We start from the raw sequence: 19483 nt of genomic DNA, 5'->3' as shown, positions 1-19483 counted from the left end.
CGTTTTTAGGAGCTTTTCTAATTTTGTGAGGGATCACTTACCAAAACAGTTCCACAATTTTACATACTTATCAAAATCTATCCTATAGTTTGTGTTTTCTTAAAGGAAAAATCTATGATACTCCAAAGACATAAGGAAAAGCTTTGACAAATCAAACCCTCCTCCCAATGAATTTTGATGAAAATTCACCTGATTGGTTATCACTTTTAAGATATCAGATGATTGATTATAATTTTTTCTAGTATCATGTGTAGCAGGCTGTGGAACCAATAATAGTGCCCCACACCAATCATTGAATGCATATGTCTCACAACCACACTCTTTCTTTCTCTCTCTCTCTCTCTCTCTCTCTCTCTCTCAACTTTTATGTTTGTTGTGTTTTATTAAAACACCATTTATAATTCTCACTCGGTGATAGTGGAAAATGATAGTTTTGACACCAGTGTCTATTTGAATAAATTAATTAAAAGAAAATAAAAATTAAAATATCATTTTTACCTCTAATAAGACACGAGAAACAATTCTATTTGGTCAATTTTATTTTCTATACAAAGAAGTGTTAGGGTACTTTTGGAATAAAAAATCAAGGGCTTATGCTCTTGAATATTTTTCACTAACCTTAGGTGATCATGTTACTATTTTTAGATGACAAAATAAACGTTTCTTAGTGAAAGTTTGATTATGTAAATAGGTTGAAAACTACAATTAAGCTACGTTTAGGTAAATGGCAGTTTTAGTCCTAACATTCATGAGAATAAATTTAATGAAAGGAAAATGAAAATTAAATATCATTCTTGCCCAGGGCTCGCGGCCAAACCCTTCTTACCACATAACAAAAGAAAATGAAAAGGTGTCTCAATGAGGTTACAGTCCTAATTGATGCAAGGCAATTGTAACTAGAGCTGTCAATAGGTCAAATTTGGAAATTTGATTTGGAACAAATTATTATTATTATTATTATTATTATTATTATTATTATTATTATTAATTACAGGCTACATAACACAAGAGGTAGCTGTCGCAAGAACCAGTAAAACAAATAAGCACAAACTACCAACTTAAAAAACAAGACCCAGCTTCATCCAAAACATGATCCCCTATGAATATCAAGGCTTCTTTTGCTGCATATAAGATGGCTCCCCCTCCATGATGATGTTCTTACTGAAAGTACACTGTCCAACACTTACTACCAAGTAAAGATGGCAAAGAACGAGCCTTCAAGAGCTGTCCAAGCTTCATTAAGATTCACAGAATACAAACCTAGTGCCCTGCTTCTTGATAAAAGAATTTGACCCTCCTCATCTCTAGCTAAGCAGCCAATAACACTAGTTCCATACTAGTTGAGACATGTGCAATGTACGGGTTTGATTTATGGATTATTTTTTTAAATATCCATTTTTCCCTTCTATAAATGATTTTACATGAAACCTTCCCTCAAGTTTCACTTTATCAAAAATCTCCCCTGAACTTTTAAAAAATCCAACAAATACCTCCCTTTAGTCACTAATCCATATGGAAAATATTTGATTTATCGATTATTTTTTAAATACCCATTTTACCCTTCTATAAATGATTTTACATGAAATTTTACTAAAATTACCCTAAAATAAACTTTTACTTAGAATCACCCATTTCGGTCCTCTTTACCCTTCTTTCAATTTTCGACCCCTGAAACACATCGAATAAAAAACAGAGGCAGCACTCAGCTGCCATAGGCTTTTTCACTCAAACTTACTCCTATTGACAACGGGAGACAATATTCATGATTCACCCACTAGATAATGCAGAAGCAAATTTTATCGATTTTTATCTCGATAGACAGAAGAAGCCTTTTAATTTTCTAAACACCCTTGTGTTATTATACTTCTCATGCATCTCTCTTAGTCTCCTTTATGAGTTGTCTCTTGGGGATTTATAAAGACTATACTTAAGAAGAATAAAGGAGATCTAACGTGCTTAGATAAGCAGAGAAGGAAAATGAGAAAAGAAAGAAAATTGGGAGGAGAGAGAGATGCATATAGAAGTAACGGTAGGAGTAGCCATTGTTGAAAAGAAAAATGTTGGAGGACATAGGAGCATTAGTAGTGTTGGTAATGTTAATGCCAAACTGGATACTTGGATTTCATCTCCAGCAATCTCCACAACCATCTTGACATCAATGGTGGGAAATCTAGCAAAGATAGTTCCATTGGTGACACTAGTGGGGAGAGTGGTGCCATCGGCCAAGATGACATTCGTTGTGTTGAAAATTGTAAAGAGAGATATCTAATGTGGTTAGAGAGTAAGAAAATTGGAAAGACCAGAGAGAGAGAGAGAGATACCTATACACGGAGTCAGAGGTTTGAATGAGGCTATGGAGAGAAAGTTGGGCAGACCCAACTTGAACCCTTGTTCCATAAATACAGAGAAAAGAAAGGACTGAGTAGTTGTCACCATTGTGATTTCCCCAATTTGTACTTCATCCACATCCACTTGGCCATGGCTTTCGACTTCAGGACCATAAAGAAAGAGAGAGAGAGAGAAAGAGAGAGAGAGAGAGAATACTTGGCTTCTTAGAAATGCACGCAAAGCCCTTCTACCGGTTCATCTGAGAACTCATTCCATTAAATACCCTTTTGAAGGTTGATGCAAGCTTATTGGCTGGAAATATTCTCCATTGAATGCAATATTCAGATAGATGATGCCACTACAAATGATATTTTCTACTGTTTAGGGTTTGGAGTTTACTCTAAAAGATGGATTAGTTTACTATTCTAAACTAGTAAACTTGAGTGAATCGAGTGAAAAACATTTTTTGCCATTTTAAAAATATCTTGAAGATGCTCTCACTATTAGTCAGGGGCAATTTTGTAACTTGGACAATTTTTAGTATGGGTCATTGATGCAAGGGAGGTAAGTCTTGGATTTCTCAAAACTTCAAGGGAGGATTTTGTTAAGATAAAACTTTAGGGGAGGTTTTTGTATTTTACCCTAAATTTTATTAAAAAACAAAAGGTAAGGAGAAGAAGATACAGTTGAGCCCCAAAGAACGGGACTCATATCAGAAAATGAAAGGCTTTACAAAAGAGAAACATCTGCAGGGCCCAAAATCCTAATCCGCCCCTTTGTAAACAAGTATTAATGGTAACTAATAAAATTAAGTCAAGTGCTTACTGCTAATTGAAAAAATTAAGTATATTTCTTGACAAAATTAATTACTGTTAATTATTGCTAAATAATTACAATAGTTACTGTTAAAGAATAAATTAGTGAAACTACTATTAGTTATCAAAATTATGTATTTACTTTTAGCAAATTGCAACATGTTGTAAGATGAGCTTTGTGGGGAGCAAATCTGATTCCCTTTCTGTTAAAAAGTAAGAGTGAAAATTTTGTAATTTTTTTATATTTGTCTTTTGTATTAAGTGGGTTGCCTTGGGACTTGAGAGCAAGGTTTAAAATTTTGATATGATATGCTTGATGTATAATATCATATTTTTGAAAAATAAATACGGGATACATATGGAAATCGGATATTTCGTCTTTTTAATTTCATGCTTACCGGACCCGTATCAGGGTGTATCGGGGCGTATTGGTAGCGTATCGACGAAAAAGATATGGCCAAAAACTAAAAAAATAAATTAAAGGGGGAAAGCAAGCTTCTTTTCCCCAAAATAAGCCTTCTTTGACGCCCCAAATAACTCTAAAATTCCAAGCTTCATTCGTAGATTGCTAGATTTGCAAAAGTTTGCAAGAAACAAGTGTGAACCGTTAATTTTTTTAAAGATTTTTCAAAATTTGAAAAAATATGGCAAAGATAGGTAAATTTTTTCATTTTTTTATAATATCTTGTGATTTCTTTTTTTATTAGAGGTTATTTTTTCAAATTTTTATAATATCTTGTGATTTCTTTTTTTATTGGAGGTTCAAATTTATTTCGATCTACATTTCTTACATTCAAAATCATAATTTTTTTTTTGTGTTATCAGTAGATTTATGGAAATTTCATGAAGATATTTGGGGAAAATATAAATTAACAAAAAACTTATAAATGTACCTTTTTTCTCTGCCTATAAAGGCTAAATATATTTTAGATAAATGGATTTATCTATCATATCCATAAAGCAATTGAAATTTTTTCTTTAATATATTTTTTATTTTTTATACTTTTAGAATTAGAAAATAAATAATAATTAATTATATTTTATCATTTATTCACAACAATTGACTATATTATAATTCTATGGATGATCTATAATATCCATAGGCCAATTGAAATATCTTCTTTAATAATTCTTTTCTTATTAGAATTAAAAAAAATAATTAATTAGTTATATTTTATTATTTGATAGAAATGATTGAATATATTATAATTCTGTGGATGATTTATCATATTCACAAAGCAATTGAAATTTCTTCTTTAATAACAAATTTTGAATATATTATATAATTTTATTTATTTTTTATAATTTTTGGAATAATAAATAATAATTAATTATTAATTATGTTTTTACATAGAAGTTGTGACAATGCATGTTTTATGGTTGGATAGGAGAGTTGGGTTTTTTTTCCATCCCATAAAACATTAAAACTTAAGAATTATAATTTATAAATTATACTTAAGCATAGGATTTTTAATGAAGCTATAATTAGTTACAATATATTTCTTCATAATACAATGTATATTGAGATCTTATATTTAGTGTTGTTGATGTATTTTTATGATTTATTAAAGTACTTATAGTGTTTCCAAGCGTATCTTAGTTTTTCTCTAATACACATGTGCATCCAAGGTGTATCCTGATACATCTCTTAAAATTGCCTTTCCAATACACTTAGCATTTCTGATACTTCCAACCTTGCTTGACAGCTGAAAGGTCTAGACCATAAAAGTAAAACTCCTTTATATATCTTGTAATCTGAAACATTTTTGCAACAGAATTCAAGACGCTAAGAAACAAAGTAAATGTTGGTTTTTCATCTTCTTCTCTTCTCTTCATTCTATATCCTATTTTCTCTTCTACAGTTTTTTTTGTTCTTCCTCTGATTTTTACTACCACACTTGCGTTGCTCCAACATATTCTATGAGCTTTGTTTTCATCCCACCTGCAATTTATGGAGTCCAAAATGTCTTTTACCTTTGCATCCGGATTTGGAATGTTCTACCCATTTAATTGGAGTTGAAGAGGGGAATTTGCAGCCCGTGTATGTATTTTTCGAAAGACTCATTGGCTTTCCATTTCCAATGGTCCAGCTTATTCCTTTCTTTATTAGCACCCTTTGACTTAACATTCTTCTCCATGTCCATGATATTCCACTTGAAACCTTGGCATCCCAAAAGTTGCAATTATTCACCACTTGGACCCATAAACTTGTGGGTTGGGTCAGAATTTTCCATCCTCATTTATCTAGGTAAGCGGCATTCATCCATTCAACATTTTTATAGTATCCCATCCACACAAGATTTAGGTTTACATAGCATTTTCCATCTAAAAAGGTGCACCTCAACCTTATTAATCGATTCCATAAGATAGACCCAAAATCAGAACAAATTATGAACAGGGATAATCGGGTCTGACATTTTTAGACTTACATCTATAATTACCTAATAGTAATAATTTGGAGCTTTGTTTTTGATAATATAAACTTGATAAAAATTACAGCAAACTAGTAGACTTTTTATATATGTTGATAAAACAAGTATTTTTAACCAAAATCTATCATCATAATTTCAATGAAAATTATATATTATTAGCTAATAGTGTGTAAGTAAATGACCCTTTTTTTTTTCTCACAAGGAAAAAGCTTAAGATACACGGATTGCGTGAGGCCCACTTTATGAAGATGACGAGCACTTGAAATTCCTTAACTTTTTTCTTCAGATATATGTGGATTATGATGAATTTGTGAAGAGTTGAAGAAAACAAAATTGCAGGCTTTGGAGTTCTTCTATAAAAGAAAGCAACAAACATAAGGGACAACAGAAATAACAAAACGCACAGATCCAACTTGATACAAAATTGCATGCTTAGGAGTTAATTTGTGACTGATCTTTTTCATTATAATTCCCAAAAACGATAACAGTAATCCTGAAGCTTCAAGATTACTAATTTTCTCTTTATTCTTTTTCAGAGTTCACTTTCGATCCTTTCAGGAGTGGAGGACCAAAGAGCGGTAGAAAACAAGGCCACGTAACCTAAATCATAAACTGAAGTTTTCTGAAACATTGGAGAAGTGACTACTTATCCCATGCATTGTCATCACCTTCCACGGAGTAGTGTAAAGTTTTTTCCTTGTTCTTTCTGTTCTACAGGCATAGCAATTCTGCTTGAAGAATCGGGAAATTAGCTTCTGCTTCCTGTATTAATTATTCGCTTTTCTCTGCTCTTTTTGGTCTAGTAATGGGAGGTTAGTTTCACTTAGTTGGATTACATGGCATATGATTTGATCTTACTCTTCTTCTTTATCATGCATATATGTAGTCTACTCAAGAGAAAAATGATGATAATAATAATAATAAAAGATTCGGTTCCTGTCTCGGTTTACTTTCTCTCTTATGTAGAAGAATTAATGTGATAGACACTCCAGTTTCTTGACCCCAAAACATCTCCTCATACAGAATTAGCAGAGTAATCCATTTATCCAAATGGTGAGAAGTAGTAAATCTTAAAATCTTAATCTCTCTAGTTGTTTGTACTTTGCAGCTAGCAGAGAAAGGTAGGATAAGATAAAACAGTACTTCTCATATGATAATTAATTAAAAGAAGTAAATAATACAGTCTACAGTAATGATCAGAGAAAACACAGCTGCGAAAGTAGACTGTTCTGGCCAATACTAGGGTTATTATTTAAACGTTGGTTGACTTATCAAACATGATAATTATATCATTGGCACTAAGAAGTAAGACCATTCCCTATCTAGAGATAAAGGCGATGAAAGACTCCAACTCGGCGTGAGAGGTTCCACCTTCAGCTACCGATTGATGAACTGCACGACCCAAATTTTCAGCTCTCTTTTTCATTTTATTTCCTTCCTCTGAAGCCATCAACTTGGTGATTGCATTTTCAATTGTGAGTGAAGAAACCAGTTCTTCTCGTCGTTGCCATTCTCCTACCACAATACCAACCTTCAACACCTCGGTCACGAGCATGGTGTTCCTTGGCTGGTCTGAGTGCATTGGCCAAGCTGCAATCGGCACGCCCATGCTGATGCTCTCCATGCATGAATTCCAACCACAGTGGCTCATGAATCCGCCGGTTGAAGGGTGAGCCAAGATCTCAAGCTGTGGAGCCCAGTCTCTCACTATTAATCCCACTCCATCCACTCTCTCCTCATACCCTTTTGGGAGCTCAACTTTCCTAGCATCCTCCACTTGAGCATAAATATCTCCTCGGTCAGCTTCCCTTAAGACCCAGATAAACCGTTGCTTACTACGTTCCAAACCAACAGCAAGCTCGGATATCTGATCGTCCGATATCGATGTCATGGTCCCAAATGAAACATATAGGACTGACTGCAATGGCTGTTTGTCTAGCCACTCCAAGCACTTGTGCCGGTGCTTGAATTCTCTGGCCAAACTGAGAGCTAGTGGATTCAGTGGCCCGACGGCCCAGATTTTCTTGTTTCCGTTGAGTTGCTCTTGAGCTAACAAATCAATAAATGTGGCTTCCATTGGTCGGCATGTGTTGTAGAGATCACCAACATCGAAATTCATCACATCATAGTGGTGGCTGATGAAGTTTGCAAACTCCTGGGTGAAGCATCCTTCAAGTGAGAGATCAGGCAAATCCTTTGGAATAATAATTCCCTGATCCGGCGTTGGCCTCCCAAGGGACTCCCACAAGTAGAAGGCACTGGCGAAGGCGGATACACTGTGGAAAGCGTAGGCCTCAGCATTAGCAATGGCAGCGACATCTTGCACAGAAAACGCCATGAGAGTGTCGTGGATGACGACAAGCCTACGGGTGGTGGGGGAAAGCAAGCGAAGGAATGCAGCCATGGGCTCACGGAGGTGCAAGGAGGCGTCAAATGTGGGTTGGAGGTGGGAAGGAAACTTGATCGGGGCATCTGGGTTTGGCGGAGGGTTGAGCCATGGTGGCATGGGGAAGTCATGGAAGCGTATGTTGGAGACAGTGAGAGGATTCCAACCATGGACGCGCTGCTTTGCTCGGCGATTGTGGGTTGCCCAGCCAACGTAGTGCACTGGAATGCCGTAGGCTGATATGAGACGGGACAAGTGTAGAAGCTGATTGAGGTGACCTTGGGCTGGAAAGGGTACCATAACTACACGAACTGGGATTTGGTTTAGGCCGTTTACCTGAAGCTCTAGACGATGGTGGCGGTGGTGGTGGTTTTTGTATTGATGGTGGTGAACATCTTGATGATCCATTGATAAATAATAATTTGAGAGAGAGAGAATTGAAGGGGTGTTGCTGGTTATACTTTTCGCTGCAAGCCTACTGCAACTGCAAGCTTCAGCTTTGAGCTTTTATAGAAGTTTTTGTTGTGACTCGTATTTGTTTCACTGCATATCGTTTTCAGTTCCATGTTCAATGAATTGACCTCTCTTCTGCACCTTTGGTGACTAGTTTTGTATTTTGACTGGCTCGTATTGCTGTCCTTTACGCTGTGTTTGGTTAATTTGAAGGGCAAAGTAGGGAAAGGAAGGTTGTATAGGTTTCCCTTATCTTTCCCTTCATTTCCCTACCTTTTCCTTCAAACCAAATATAATCTTAGTGGATAAAATTATTAAATGATGAAATATTTAAGGGTTAATAATTTAGCCAATTTATTGTAATAGAAGAAAGAATTTTATTTAAAAAGAAACCTGCAAATTCCTTAATTAAAAATCATAAGGAAAAAGACAGTTCAGCCCAAACTACAGTTGGGGTAAGTGTCACCTTGGAATTCAGGGGCGGGCATTGGTGTATAAAATGGGGTTTTTTTATATTTTAAATGTTTATAGAACTGCAGTGGAATTCAGAAATCTACATTGAGCCTGTTGCTACTTTTCCAAACAACATATTAACAAAAAGAAAAAAATAATAAATCATTGATTTCAGCAAATTCAGCCGTGAAGTGACCCAACTTCAGTTGACAGCTTCAACCATTGAGAGGCCAATCACAACCTAATTTACCTAGAACTTTATAAAAGACAAAGCATGATGCTCATTCAATTCAGCCACTTCAGCTGTAATCAAAACCACCTCAGTACTATTCATTTTTGGGAAAATTATTTATTCGAGTAAATTCATTTACCCACGTAAGTGTTACTTATTAAACATTTACCCAGTAATTGAACTTTAGTTCTCGTGTAAATTATACTTTTATCCATTTTAGCAACGTTTTTCCACATGAGAGATGAATAAGGGATACCTACTTTTTAGTGGATCGATCCTACGTAAATATAAAAACGAACATGAAAAAAAAAAAAACGGTCAATGAAAACCATAACCCCATTGGCTGACTTTCCCATTTAATTATAATCCAAAAAAACAAAGGGGCCTATTCTAATAATTAAGAAGGTGATCTTCATCATTTTTTAATGGCAGAACTGCTTGTCAATGTAACATGTGGGCCCAGCTCTTCAATGTAAAGACCAGGAGAAAGACAAAGAATGGCAGCTAAGGGATTGGTTTAACTTGAAGCACAACTGACATGTGCAGTGGAATACTGACTCATATGACTTCAAGAGACGTGAAGATGTTTCTCTGCTAAAAGCACCGAGTCCTACCTGGGTCTGATCTGGGTCTGATCCCTTTAAGACATCAACTTTGAATCCACTTCTTATATATATTGTATTTCCATCTTTCATATTTAAGTACTGCCATTGGTCACCCCCTCTCATCAACTGTTCAATCAAAAGACAAAGACTAGGAGCAAGACAATGAATGACAACTAATGGCTTAAGTGTGAAGCGCAACTGGTATGTGCAGTGGAACACCTATAACTTTCAAATAACATCAACTCTACCAAGGGGGTGTTTGAATTGTTTTTCCTGAGAGTTTCAAAAACTATATTTGTACATGCTTTTTGTTTCGAAAACTAAAACCAAAGTGTGTTCTTGAAGTTCTAAATTTATAAAACATATTTTCATCTGCTTATTTCATATCAAATTCTATAAATCATATAATTTCTACACTATAAAATTTATTTTTGTTTTAAAAACCATTATTTTTTATGGTTCCAAAGGCATGTACTGTTTTTTCTTTTTCTTTTTTTTTTTTTGTTTCTTTCAAAACAAAAACATTCAGGATTTTACGAACTATGGCTCTGTTAGTTACCTTGTTAGATCTCCAATTAAATCTAGACATACAACTTGTTCCATACCCATGTGAGTTAAAATAATTAGCATGTGAGCTGTTGACCATTGGCAATGGGTCCTGAGTCTGATCCCTTAAAAGCTATTAGCTTTGAATCCACTTATGCTGCATATATTTCCATTTTTCATATATTTTAGAAACTCCCATTGGTCAGAGCTTCTTGTCAAACCCTTAGCTTTGATGAAATTCCATTGGAATTATTCTTCTGATCTCTCTTTTAGCATAAATTCAGAGAGTGGAAGAAGAAAAAGAGGAATATATATAGGGCCTACTTGCAGGGTTTCCAATAGAAATCTAGTCTTTCAATTCCCTTTGGTTCCATCGTGTCCATGCAAATATATGTTAAAGAAAACTACTAAAACATCTCAATAACTATGTAAAGGCGAGGGAATTGGGCATATTCCTTACCCTTCATTAATCAAAAGGAATAATTTGTACTCGTTAGGATATATATACATATAATTGTCACTAAAGAAAATTGGAATCTGGTTGCATGTCATGTCTTCTTTAACTTATTGTTCTTAATGCCAAAGCAGTGTAAACCATGTCATGTGTTTGGATATAATTCTTTTTCCTTTAGACTAGCAAATGAGATTATGGGCAAAGAAAACTCTCTTATTAATTGCATGAGAATTGAAAGTCTAAATCGGCTGGAAATAAAATCATGCACACTGGGCTGAGCAATCTATCATGGGTGGGCACACCACTGATCACTATGGGATAGAACTCAAGACAAGTAGTGTAGCAATAAGAGTCACTATTTACATGTAGTAACTAGTAAGGAACGTTCAACTATGCTTAGTATTCATAGACATTCAGGCATCTTCCGTATATGGCCCAACTTGCATCTGAATTTGGTCAAGCATTAATAATAGCCATCCAATGCTTTAAGGAACATTTGGAAAGAAAAAAATGCTCATCAAGGAGGCTATTTCAGCACATGGTGAGGACTTTTAGAATAAAGCTAGCTAAAAGAGATCCTTACCTTGGATTGGACAGAAGAAATTAAAAAAAAATTAAAAGAATTACAATGTAATACTTCGTACCACCCCTTGGAATATGTTGGATGTTTTTTAATGGGCATATAAAATACAAAAGATAAAACTAAGGATCCGTTTGGATTGTCATCATAATCGGAACCAGAATGGTCTATTCCCCCAATCTGTTTGGTTCATACAGGAAATGGAATCAATTGATTGAAATGAATTTTCATTACCAAGGGAGGGAGAGGGAATAGCCATTCCCTCAAATGGAGGAAAATTCCACCAAGTACGGGACTCAGATTCTGATTCCACCCAACCAAATAAGGCTATAAACAAATTGGATTCAGCAAAATCTGAGTCTAATCCAATTAGATAAGTTGCATCCAAATTCGATCTAAAATCTAATCAGATTTAAGACCTTGAACTCGAATTCAAATCCAAACAGACTCGGATTGAATTCAGACTTAATTCGACCCCGCTTTAATTTTATAAAATACAAAAAAAAATTAAAAAGTTAACTTTTCTACTTATATATACAATAAATTAATATAAGTATAACATAATCAATCTATTATATATTTTTTTATAATTTTAAGTATAATTATGTAAATTTTATATATTAAAATGGATAAATATTATAATATAATTGGATTCAGATTTTAATTCAATTGTATGGAGTCAAATCTGAATCTGGTCTGATTATTAATCTAACGCAGATTGCAAAATCTGAATCTGATTATGTAAATACATATCAAGTCGTGTAGTTTCAGGTATCATTAACAAGACTACAACCAAATATAGAAATCAAAATGAACTATTCTGGCCCTACAATTAAATACAAATCAATGTGTTATGCTTCTTTATTATAATGCACCATAAAGCATTTGTATCATTTATGATGGATTCCACATCTGAATTTGGTTCTATTCATCCTATGAAGTCACAATATTCTAGTTATGCTTTAAGAGATAGAAAGGGAGGAGAGGGACTATTGGTGTGGAGAGAGAGATTGAAAAGAACCTAGCTTGTTGGAGATAGGAACTAGAGAGGTTTGTTTGGGTTAAAAAAAAAGTGGGCACATAGAAGATTCTTTGTTCATTTGTTACAACTTGGGTGGGCCAAATCTAAGCTTTTGCATGGTTAGGTTTCAACTTTTGAGCTTCAGGCCTTGTCTGGGCAAAAAACATTGGGCCTAACTTAAATTTGAGAGAGGTGGGTTGAGGTCTCATCCAAACCCACGTAAAAAAATGCATATATATATGTACATACATTTGTTAATGAAATCTATACATATTTTTAATCCATTTTACTCCAAAATTGGGTCATTAAGCCCAATAAAAGATGATTATATATTCATAACTTCTTTCAAACCTCCTAGATCCAACCAAACTTGACCTGAGTTATGTTGGGTTAAGCTTTAGGCCTATGTTGGTAAACTTAGTTTTAATCTTGAGTTGGTCCAATCCTAAGTCCAAAGTTTTCTTCTTAGGATTGGACCTAAGGGTGATCATGGACCAAGCTTAGGCTGCATTTGGCATTCCTTATTTTAAGGATTTATCTTCCTTTTACTATTAAAATGCTCTTATGAATACTTAGTTATTAACTACAAAAAGGATATAAGTCCTTAAAATAAGGAATGACAAATGCAGCCTTAACACTTCTAATAAGACTTATTTTCAGGCCAGACTGGAAATGATCACCCTGTTAGACAGTGTATTCCCTTAACTCCAATCAGAATGATGTACCTTATGACATTTAATGTAAATGAATAAAGTACACATTTGATTCATTTTATTATGGTGTATTTCTATGCAATACCCTTAAACTGGACACATATGAGACTCGTGTTAGTTTAGAATCTTCATAATTGTTGGATAGATCTGGGGATATTTATCCTACCAATGCTAACACTGATGTACCGCCAAGTTAGTTGGGATGGCTTGTCTCAGCTGCTAGAGTGAGACCTGAGGTACATGTAGTGTGGGTTTTCTTGAAACCCTGAACCAAACCAAAATTTTAGTATTGCCCTGGACCTTGGAGATTGATGGGCAAAATTGGAATGTTACACCTGACCCCTAGACTCGATTATGATATTGCACCAAGTATCGGATTAGGCTGCCTTTGATATGCCAATCAGTGAGATCCTTAGAGGGGGTCAAAACTTGGGTATGTTGGGGCAGTCCAAGAATTAATTTGAGTGGGTGATCATAGTGACAGGATCAACCCCTTTGTCGGACAAAGTAATGATTGGGGATGCACTATCTTTGATGGAAACCAAAACTGTCGACAGTTGATTTCAATCGTTGAAATTTGTTTTGCAAAATATATTTATATAGAGATACACACACACACACACACACACACACAATATATATATATATATATAGAGAGAGAGAGAGAGAGTGCAACACTATTCCTTGTAACTGAGGGAGAGGTCCTCTCTTGTCGGGTAGTGTTTGGTCATTATGGGCTGAGAGGTTAAGTGTAAAACCATTGAAGGTAATACCTGATGGGCTAATCTTGCATCTGCCAACAAGCATTGGGATTTTATAAGGTGGCTTGACCCAGGGACCACTTAGTGTAAGTGTTGGGCCCATTAAGAGCCCATGGTGATGGGCTCAGGGGTTCACTGTTTTCTACAGTGAATTCGACCAAGCATTGTAATAGAGGCTGGGTTGAACCCATGTGGCTGATGCGTAGATCAATGTTTGGGTCCCACGCCATACAAGGATACCCAATTGGGCAGCAATTTGGAGGCTGAATGAGCACATGGACTTAATGGGCCTAAAGCCCAAATCTAATTGGTTTAATTTGATTAATTAAAGATTGGCGGTTCTGGGATTTAGATCAGTAGATAGGATAGGGAGTTATCCCTATCCACTCTGAGAGTCCAGATCCAAATAATGATTTGGATTAGGAAACTCCTAATTAAATTAGGAGGGTTGATCTTAATTTATAGATAAGATAAAGGTTTATCCTTATCTCTTAAAAAGAGTCCATATCCAAATACAGGTTTGGATTAGGAAACTCTTAATGAGATTAGGAGCTGCTCTCTTTAAGGCTATAAATAGAGGAGGAGGGCGAACCCTACTTCACCCAACAAGATTTCAGATCCAAGAGAGAAGACAACCCCAGTAAGGCTGACGCCATGTTTTGCTCTTGCCTCCTTCTATTGCTGCCGTCATTGCCAGTTCGTTCTCCACCAGTAGGAGTGATCAAGAAGTGTTCTTGATATCAGTTTCTGAAGAAAAACTGATAAGAAGCTGTGCTCATTCGCCCTCCATCAGATTTTTGGTGAAGAATCAGGTTCTTGATGAAAGACCACCTTGTTGATTCTACTCCACCCTACACTATATCACCTTCAGTGGGAACAGTCTTTGGAGATTTCCTTGGATGTGAATACCTTCATTGGGAGTTACTACTACTCTGTATCAAGTATATCCCTCTCCTACCTTTTGGTTTCAGATCTGATTCGGTTTAGGGTTCAAGACTGATAATTGAAAATACAGTTTTCTAAAACATGGAATGTGATTCCCAAATGGGAGAGAGAGAAAATTTTGAAATTTTGCCCTACCTTCCTACAGGGTTCGGTTATCCATGTGATGAATCTCTCATCCCTTTACACCCCTAATTGGGTAGAGTTGATAGTTGACCTCAACCCAACCCAATCTGCCCAAGTTGCACCCCTAAGAGTAGATTATATAAATACCTAGTTATTAAAGTGGATTATTTCAAACTCTAATCTGCATTATATCATCTTTATTTTCAAAATAAATAAAAAAGTTTTATAATATAAAAAAGAGAATTTACCAAGGGATCCACCCGAAGTTAGATATACCCTAAGAGACCAAAGTGAAAATCCAGGCCCAACTAAGCCACACCAGCCCACCTAATTCACACCACTTCTTTACCCTAACCCAACATGCAAAACAAAACTTCCCCTTCTTCCCCTAATGCTACGACTTCTTAATTCTTTGTCCACTTTACTAAGCAATCTACTTAGAAACCAGTTAGCTTCTCAACTTCCTATTTCCAGGCCACCCCCCTAAGTTGAATATTTCATTTGCTTCTTTCAGGATTCATTATCTTCTCTATCCTTCTCCTTGCTCTTACTTACGATCTCTTTCTTCTTCCTCCAATTTTCTAAAAATTCTCTTCCCAGTTTCTTCTCCCTCTAAGAAAAATAGTCCAAAGGTATCAAATTCTCTCTTTCTTCCGCAACCGTATCTACTTCCAAATCAGAGCCACTAGAGGTTGTCAGGGAAGCCTTCTGTTCCCCCAGAGGCCTCGGTTCCTCCCCTTCCATCTGAATTTCTTCTCCCCCGCCACATTTAGAATCTTATTCGCATTCTCCCTTTCCTAAGAGAGTTCTCTGTCAACACTTCCAATTCATCCCTACCGATAAGCTCGGAATTAAGCTCACTATTGACTATTCTTTTGAATTTCTTCCCCTGAAGTTGGACAGCGTACATCAGCTCCCTATCTGTCGTCCTCTTGCATGTAATTTTCAGCCCTCTTTTTTTACATCCTCTCCTTTTGCGAAAATTAGATTTTTTTTAATTTTTCAACAGAATTGTTGAGAGCTTGTTTCTTTCTTACCTCTTTTTTTTACACCCATTACCACATGGGACATGTTTGGAAGTGCCGAGATGAGATTTTCAGGTAATTAAGCTAGTTTAGCTGTTTTGAAGGAGTCTAGTCTAGATGGGACCACACCTTATGCCTACCAATTAAACACCAAACATGCACTAAACACTGGCGTGTTCATTCTTGAGATGTTGCCTCTAATCCGTCCGGTGCCGTTTTGATGCATATTCTGCATAAGCTATTCAAAGAGGCTAAGCCGCGCGACAGCCCTTAAAATGAGAGAAACAGACAGACAGACAGACAGCCAGCCAGTTGGGGCTCCTTTGGGAATTGGGATTTTTCCTAACTTCTATATACTAGACATGTGGGATCCACTTTGAAAATTCAGCCCTTTGGCTGCTGAGTGTTGAGAATGTTTTTTTGGCATGAAAAAATTAAGATGGGTCATGGGTGTGGTGATTAACTTGACCAGAAGTCAAACAGTAAACAAAAACATTCCCAGCAGCCGAAGCTTAATTTTTCCCAAAAGGGCACCTATTTCCACAACAATTGACCATCCTCATTGTCCTTACGTGATAGATTATTGTATATTTGATTATCTACTTGCAACAGTTAAGCACATAGAAGATCGATCGATGCAGTACTCGATCGCTTTCCTTTTCCATTGTTTTCTTTTTTTTTTTTTACTGTTTTCTTTGATAAGCACAGTCCTTTGTTTCCAGACAGACAAGCAACATGCAACAGTAGAATCGCTACTGTAGCATATTTCAGACTGGAACATTTTGTTCAAAATTGATAGGATAGAGGCCTAGTGCGAGATGACTAGACCACACCTTTACCAACCCGTCCAGAACATTTGGTATCACTAGAATTAATTAATTTTAGGGGTTTTATATGCACTTCTCTCATTGAATGTGACAAATCATTACAAATTTGTGGCACTGAAACCAGTCTCTCCTGATCGAAAACAGTGAAATGCATGATGGGTCACAAGTAACCTTTCTGACCAAATACTCCACGGCACCTCGATTAGTTCATGGACAGTAAGTAACTGCAGCGCCAGCCCCACTCGCTCTATCTACTATCTAGAGATGTGAAAGATGAAGGACTCTAGCTCAGCACAAGACGTCCCACCCTGCTCCGACATCGATTGGCGAACGGTGCCGCCTAGTTTTTCAGCTCTCTTCCTCATGTCATCCCCTTCCTCTGACGCCATCAGCTTCTTGATTGCATCTTCTATGGTGGACGAAGAAACCAGTTCGTGCCGCCGTGACCAGTCTCGGACAACAAGGCCCACCTTCAATACCTGAGTCACAAGCATGGTGTTTCTCGGCTGGTCTGAGTGCATTGGCCAAGCTGCCATTGGCACGCCCATGCTGAGGCTTTCCATGCATGAATTCCAACCACAGTGACTCAGGAACCCACCCGTTGATGGGTGGGCCAGGATCTCTAGCTGTGGAGCCCAGTCCCTAAGTATTAGTCCCCTACCTTCCACCCTCCCCTCCCCCTCGTAGTAGTCGTACCGTTTTGGAAGTGGAGTTCTCCTAGCTTCCACCCCTAGGCCTTCATCGTAAATATCTCCTCTGTCCGCTTCTCTTAACACCCAGATGAAACGTTGCTTGCTACGCTCTAATCCAACTGCAAGCTCGTTGATCTGATCGTCCGGTAGTGACGTCAAGGTCCCGAATGAAACATATAGTACTGATTGCGCTGGTTGCTGGTCTAACCATTCCAAGCACTTGTGCCGGCGACGACGAGGCGATTCTTTTGCCGAATGGAGGATTACTGGGTTCAATGGCCCAACTGCCCATATTTTCTTTCTCCCGTTGAGCTTCTCTTGAGTCAATAGATCCATGAACCTGCCTTCGATGGGCCGGCAGGTATTGTAGAGATCACCCACGTCGAATTTCATCAAATGATACTGACGAGCCATGAAATTCACAAATTCGGCGGTGAAGCATCCTTCGAGTGAGTGATGAGGCACTCCGTTTGGAATGACAATCCCTCCGTCCGTGGGTCTTCCGAGGGTCTCCCACAAGTGGAAAACAATGGCGAAGGCCGAGACACTGTGAAAGGCATAGGCTTCGGCATTGGAGAGGGAAGTGACATCTTGAACAGAAAATGCCATGAGAGTGTCGTGGATAACGACAACCCTGTTGGTGAGAGCAGAGAGCGAGTTCAGAAGTGCAGCGATGGGTCCACGGAGATGCAACGAGGCATCGAAGGTGGGTTGGAGATGGGCAGGGAACTTGATGGGGGCATGTGGGTCGGGCGGAGGGTTGTGGAATGGTGGCATGGGGAAGTCATGGAAGTGGAGGTTAGGTATGGCTAGAGGGTTCCAGCCATGGACACGGTCCTTTGCTTGGCGATTATGAGTTGCAGAGCCCACATAGTGAACGGGAATGCCATAGGCCGATATGAGACGGGACAAGTGTAAGAGCTGGTTGAGGTGGCCTTGTGCTGGAAAGGGCACCATTACCACTACAACTGGTGCTTGCCTGCTGAGGCCGTTTTGATCAGAGAAACGACGACGATGATCGTGAAGATGATGGGAATTACGAAGAACACCATGAGGATGAGGATTGTGAACATTACGATGACCCATTGAGACAAGGATGGGTTTTTTTCCTTTAGCTACCTTGAGGCCTTCAAGATAGGTGCATGGAGTCTGGCTTTTATAAGCTAGCGAGCTCTTGGGTTTTTCTATTTTTTTTTTTCTGAAAGGTAATTGTTTCCATGTACATTATTCATTTCCTTGTTCCATAAATATTCATTGAACAAATGAATTCTATTAAAAACACAGACACGTTTTCCAATTTCTTTTTTTTTTATGAAAACATGTTGGTTAGTGGGTTGTTAGAACTTTTTTTTTTTTTGATTAATGACTGAATAAAAATTTGGTCAATAAAATTTCGGTTCATTAACAATCAATCCTATGTTCATGTTTTGGTAAACTGTGGGGCCACTCTAAGTTGCTTTTCCCTGGGTATATCCATCTCTTTACGTATGAGAGAAAATTTCCCTGTAAAATAACTACTCTGGGGTCTCAAAGGAAATAATTATAATATATATTGAACTGCAATGATGATGCTAGACCCTAAAATAATGCAGAACTGCAAGGACCATGCATGGCCTATGGCCCTGTTAACATATTAACTTATGCGGTTTCTGTCTACATTCTACAGCCAGCAAACTCATGGGGTCTCCAAATTTTAATAAAATAGCAACTTGACTTTGCTTTCAGTTTTGATGGCAGTTGGTCCATAACACTGTTGAGTGAGTCATTCATCTTTGCAAAATTTCCCCACTTTGAGTGGGTGGAAGTGCAAATGAGCAGGGGCGGAGCCAGGAGGTGGCGGAGGGGAGCCATGCCCCCCACCCCCCTATGCCTTCAAAGTTCCCACAAAACCCAATTAAATTTCACTTATATTTTGATTCTTTTACCCAATTTTCTTAGTTTTTACCCCCTTAAGAAAAAATTTTAGCTCCGCCCCTGCAACAGAGAACATACAAAGCAAGTTAAAGGATATAACATGATGTCATATGAAGAACTAAACAGGCATAGGGATTCACAAGCGAAAAGAACAGAGCCCTCAAAAACCTCAGGTCAT

General features: G+C 37.2%; 2 protein-coding genes across 2 annotated transcripts; both read right to left on the bottom strand.

The window, feature by feature from the left end:
• Positions 1-6700: 6700 nt before the first annotated feature.
• On the bottom strand, positions 6701-8445 carry LOC148844954 (zeatin O-glucosyltransferase-like). The gene has a single exon (XM_088955022.1). It carries the CDS (start codon positions 8367-8369, stop codon positions 6894-6896), a length of 1476 nt encoding a protein of 491 aa, XP_088811148.1. The 5' UTR covers positions 8370-8445; the 3' UTR covers positions 6701-6893.
• An 8298-nt stretch (positions 8446-16743) lies between these two features.
• On the bottom strand, positions 16744-18687 carry LOC148844953 (zeatin O-glucosyltransferase-like). Its single transcript, XM_088953460.1, has one exon. It carries the CDS (start codon positions 18475-18477, stop codon positions 16954-16956), a length of 1524 nt encoding a protein of 507 aa, XP_088809586.1. The 5' UTR covers positions 18478-18687; the 3' UTR covers positions 16744-16953.
• Positions 18688-19483: the final 796 nt, after the last annotated feature.

The sequence above is a fragment of the Nelumbo lutea genome, chromosome 7 (assembly GCF_056320005.1).
Source record: "Nelumbo lutea isolate HS-2025 chromosome 7, American lotus-T2T, whole genome shotgun sequence".
Taxonomy (NCBI): domain Eukaryota; kingdom Viridiplantae; phylum Streptophyta; class Magnoliopsida; order Proteales; family Nelumbonaceae; genus Nelumbo; species Nelumbo lutea.
This window is presented reverse-complemented; position numbering and strand designations above follow the sequence as displayed.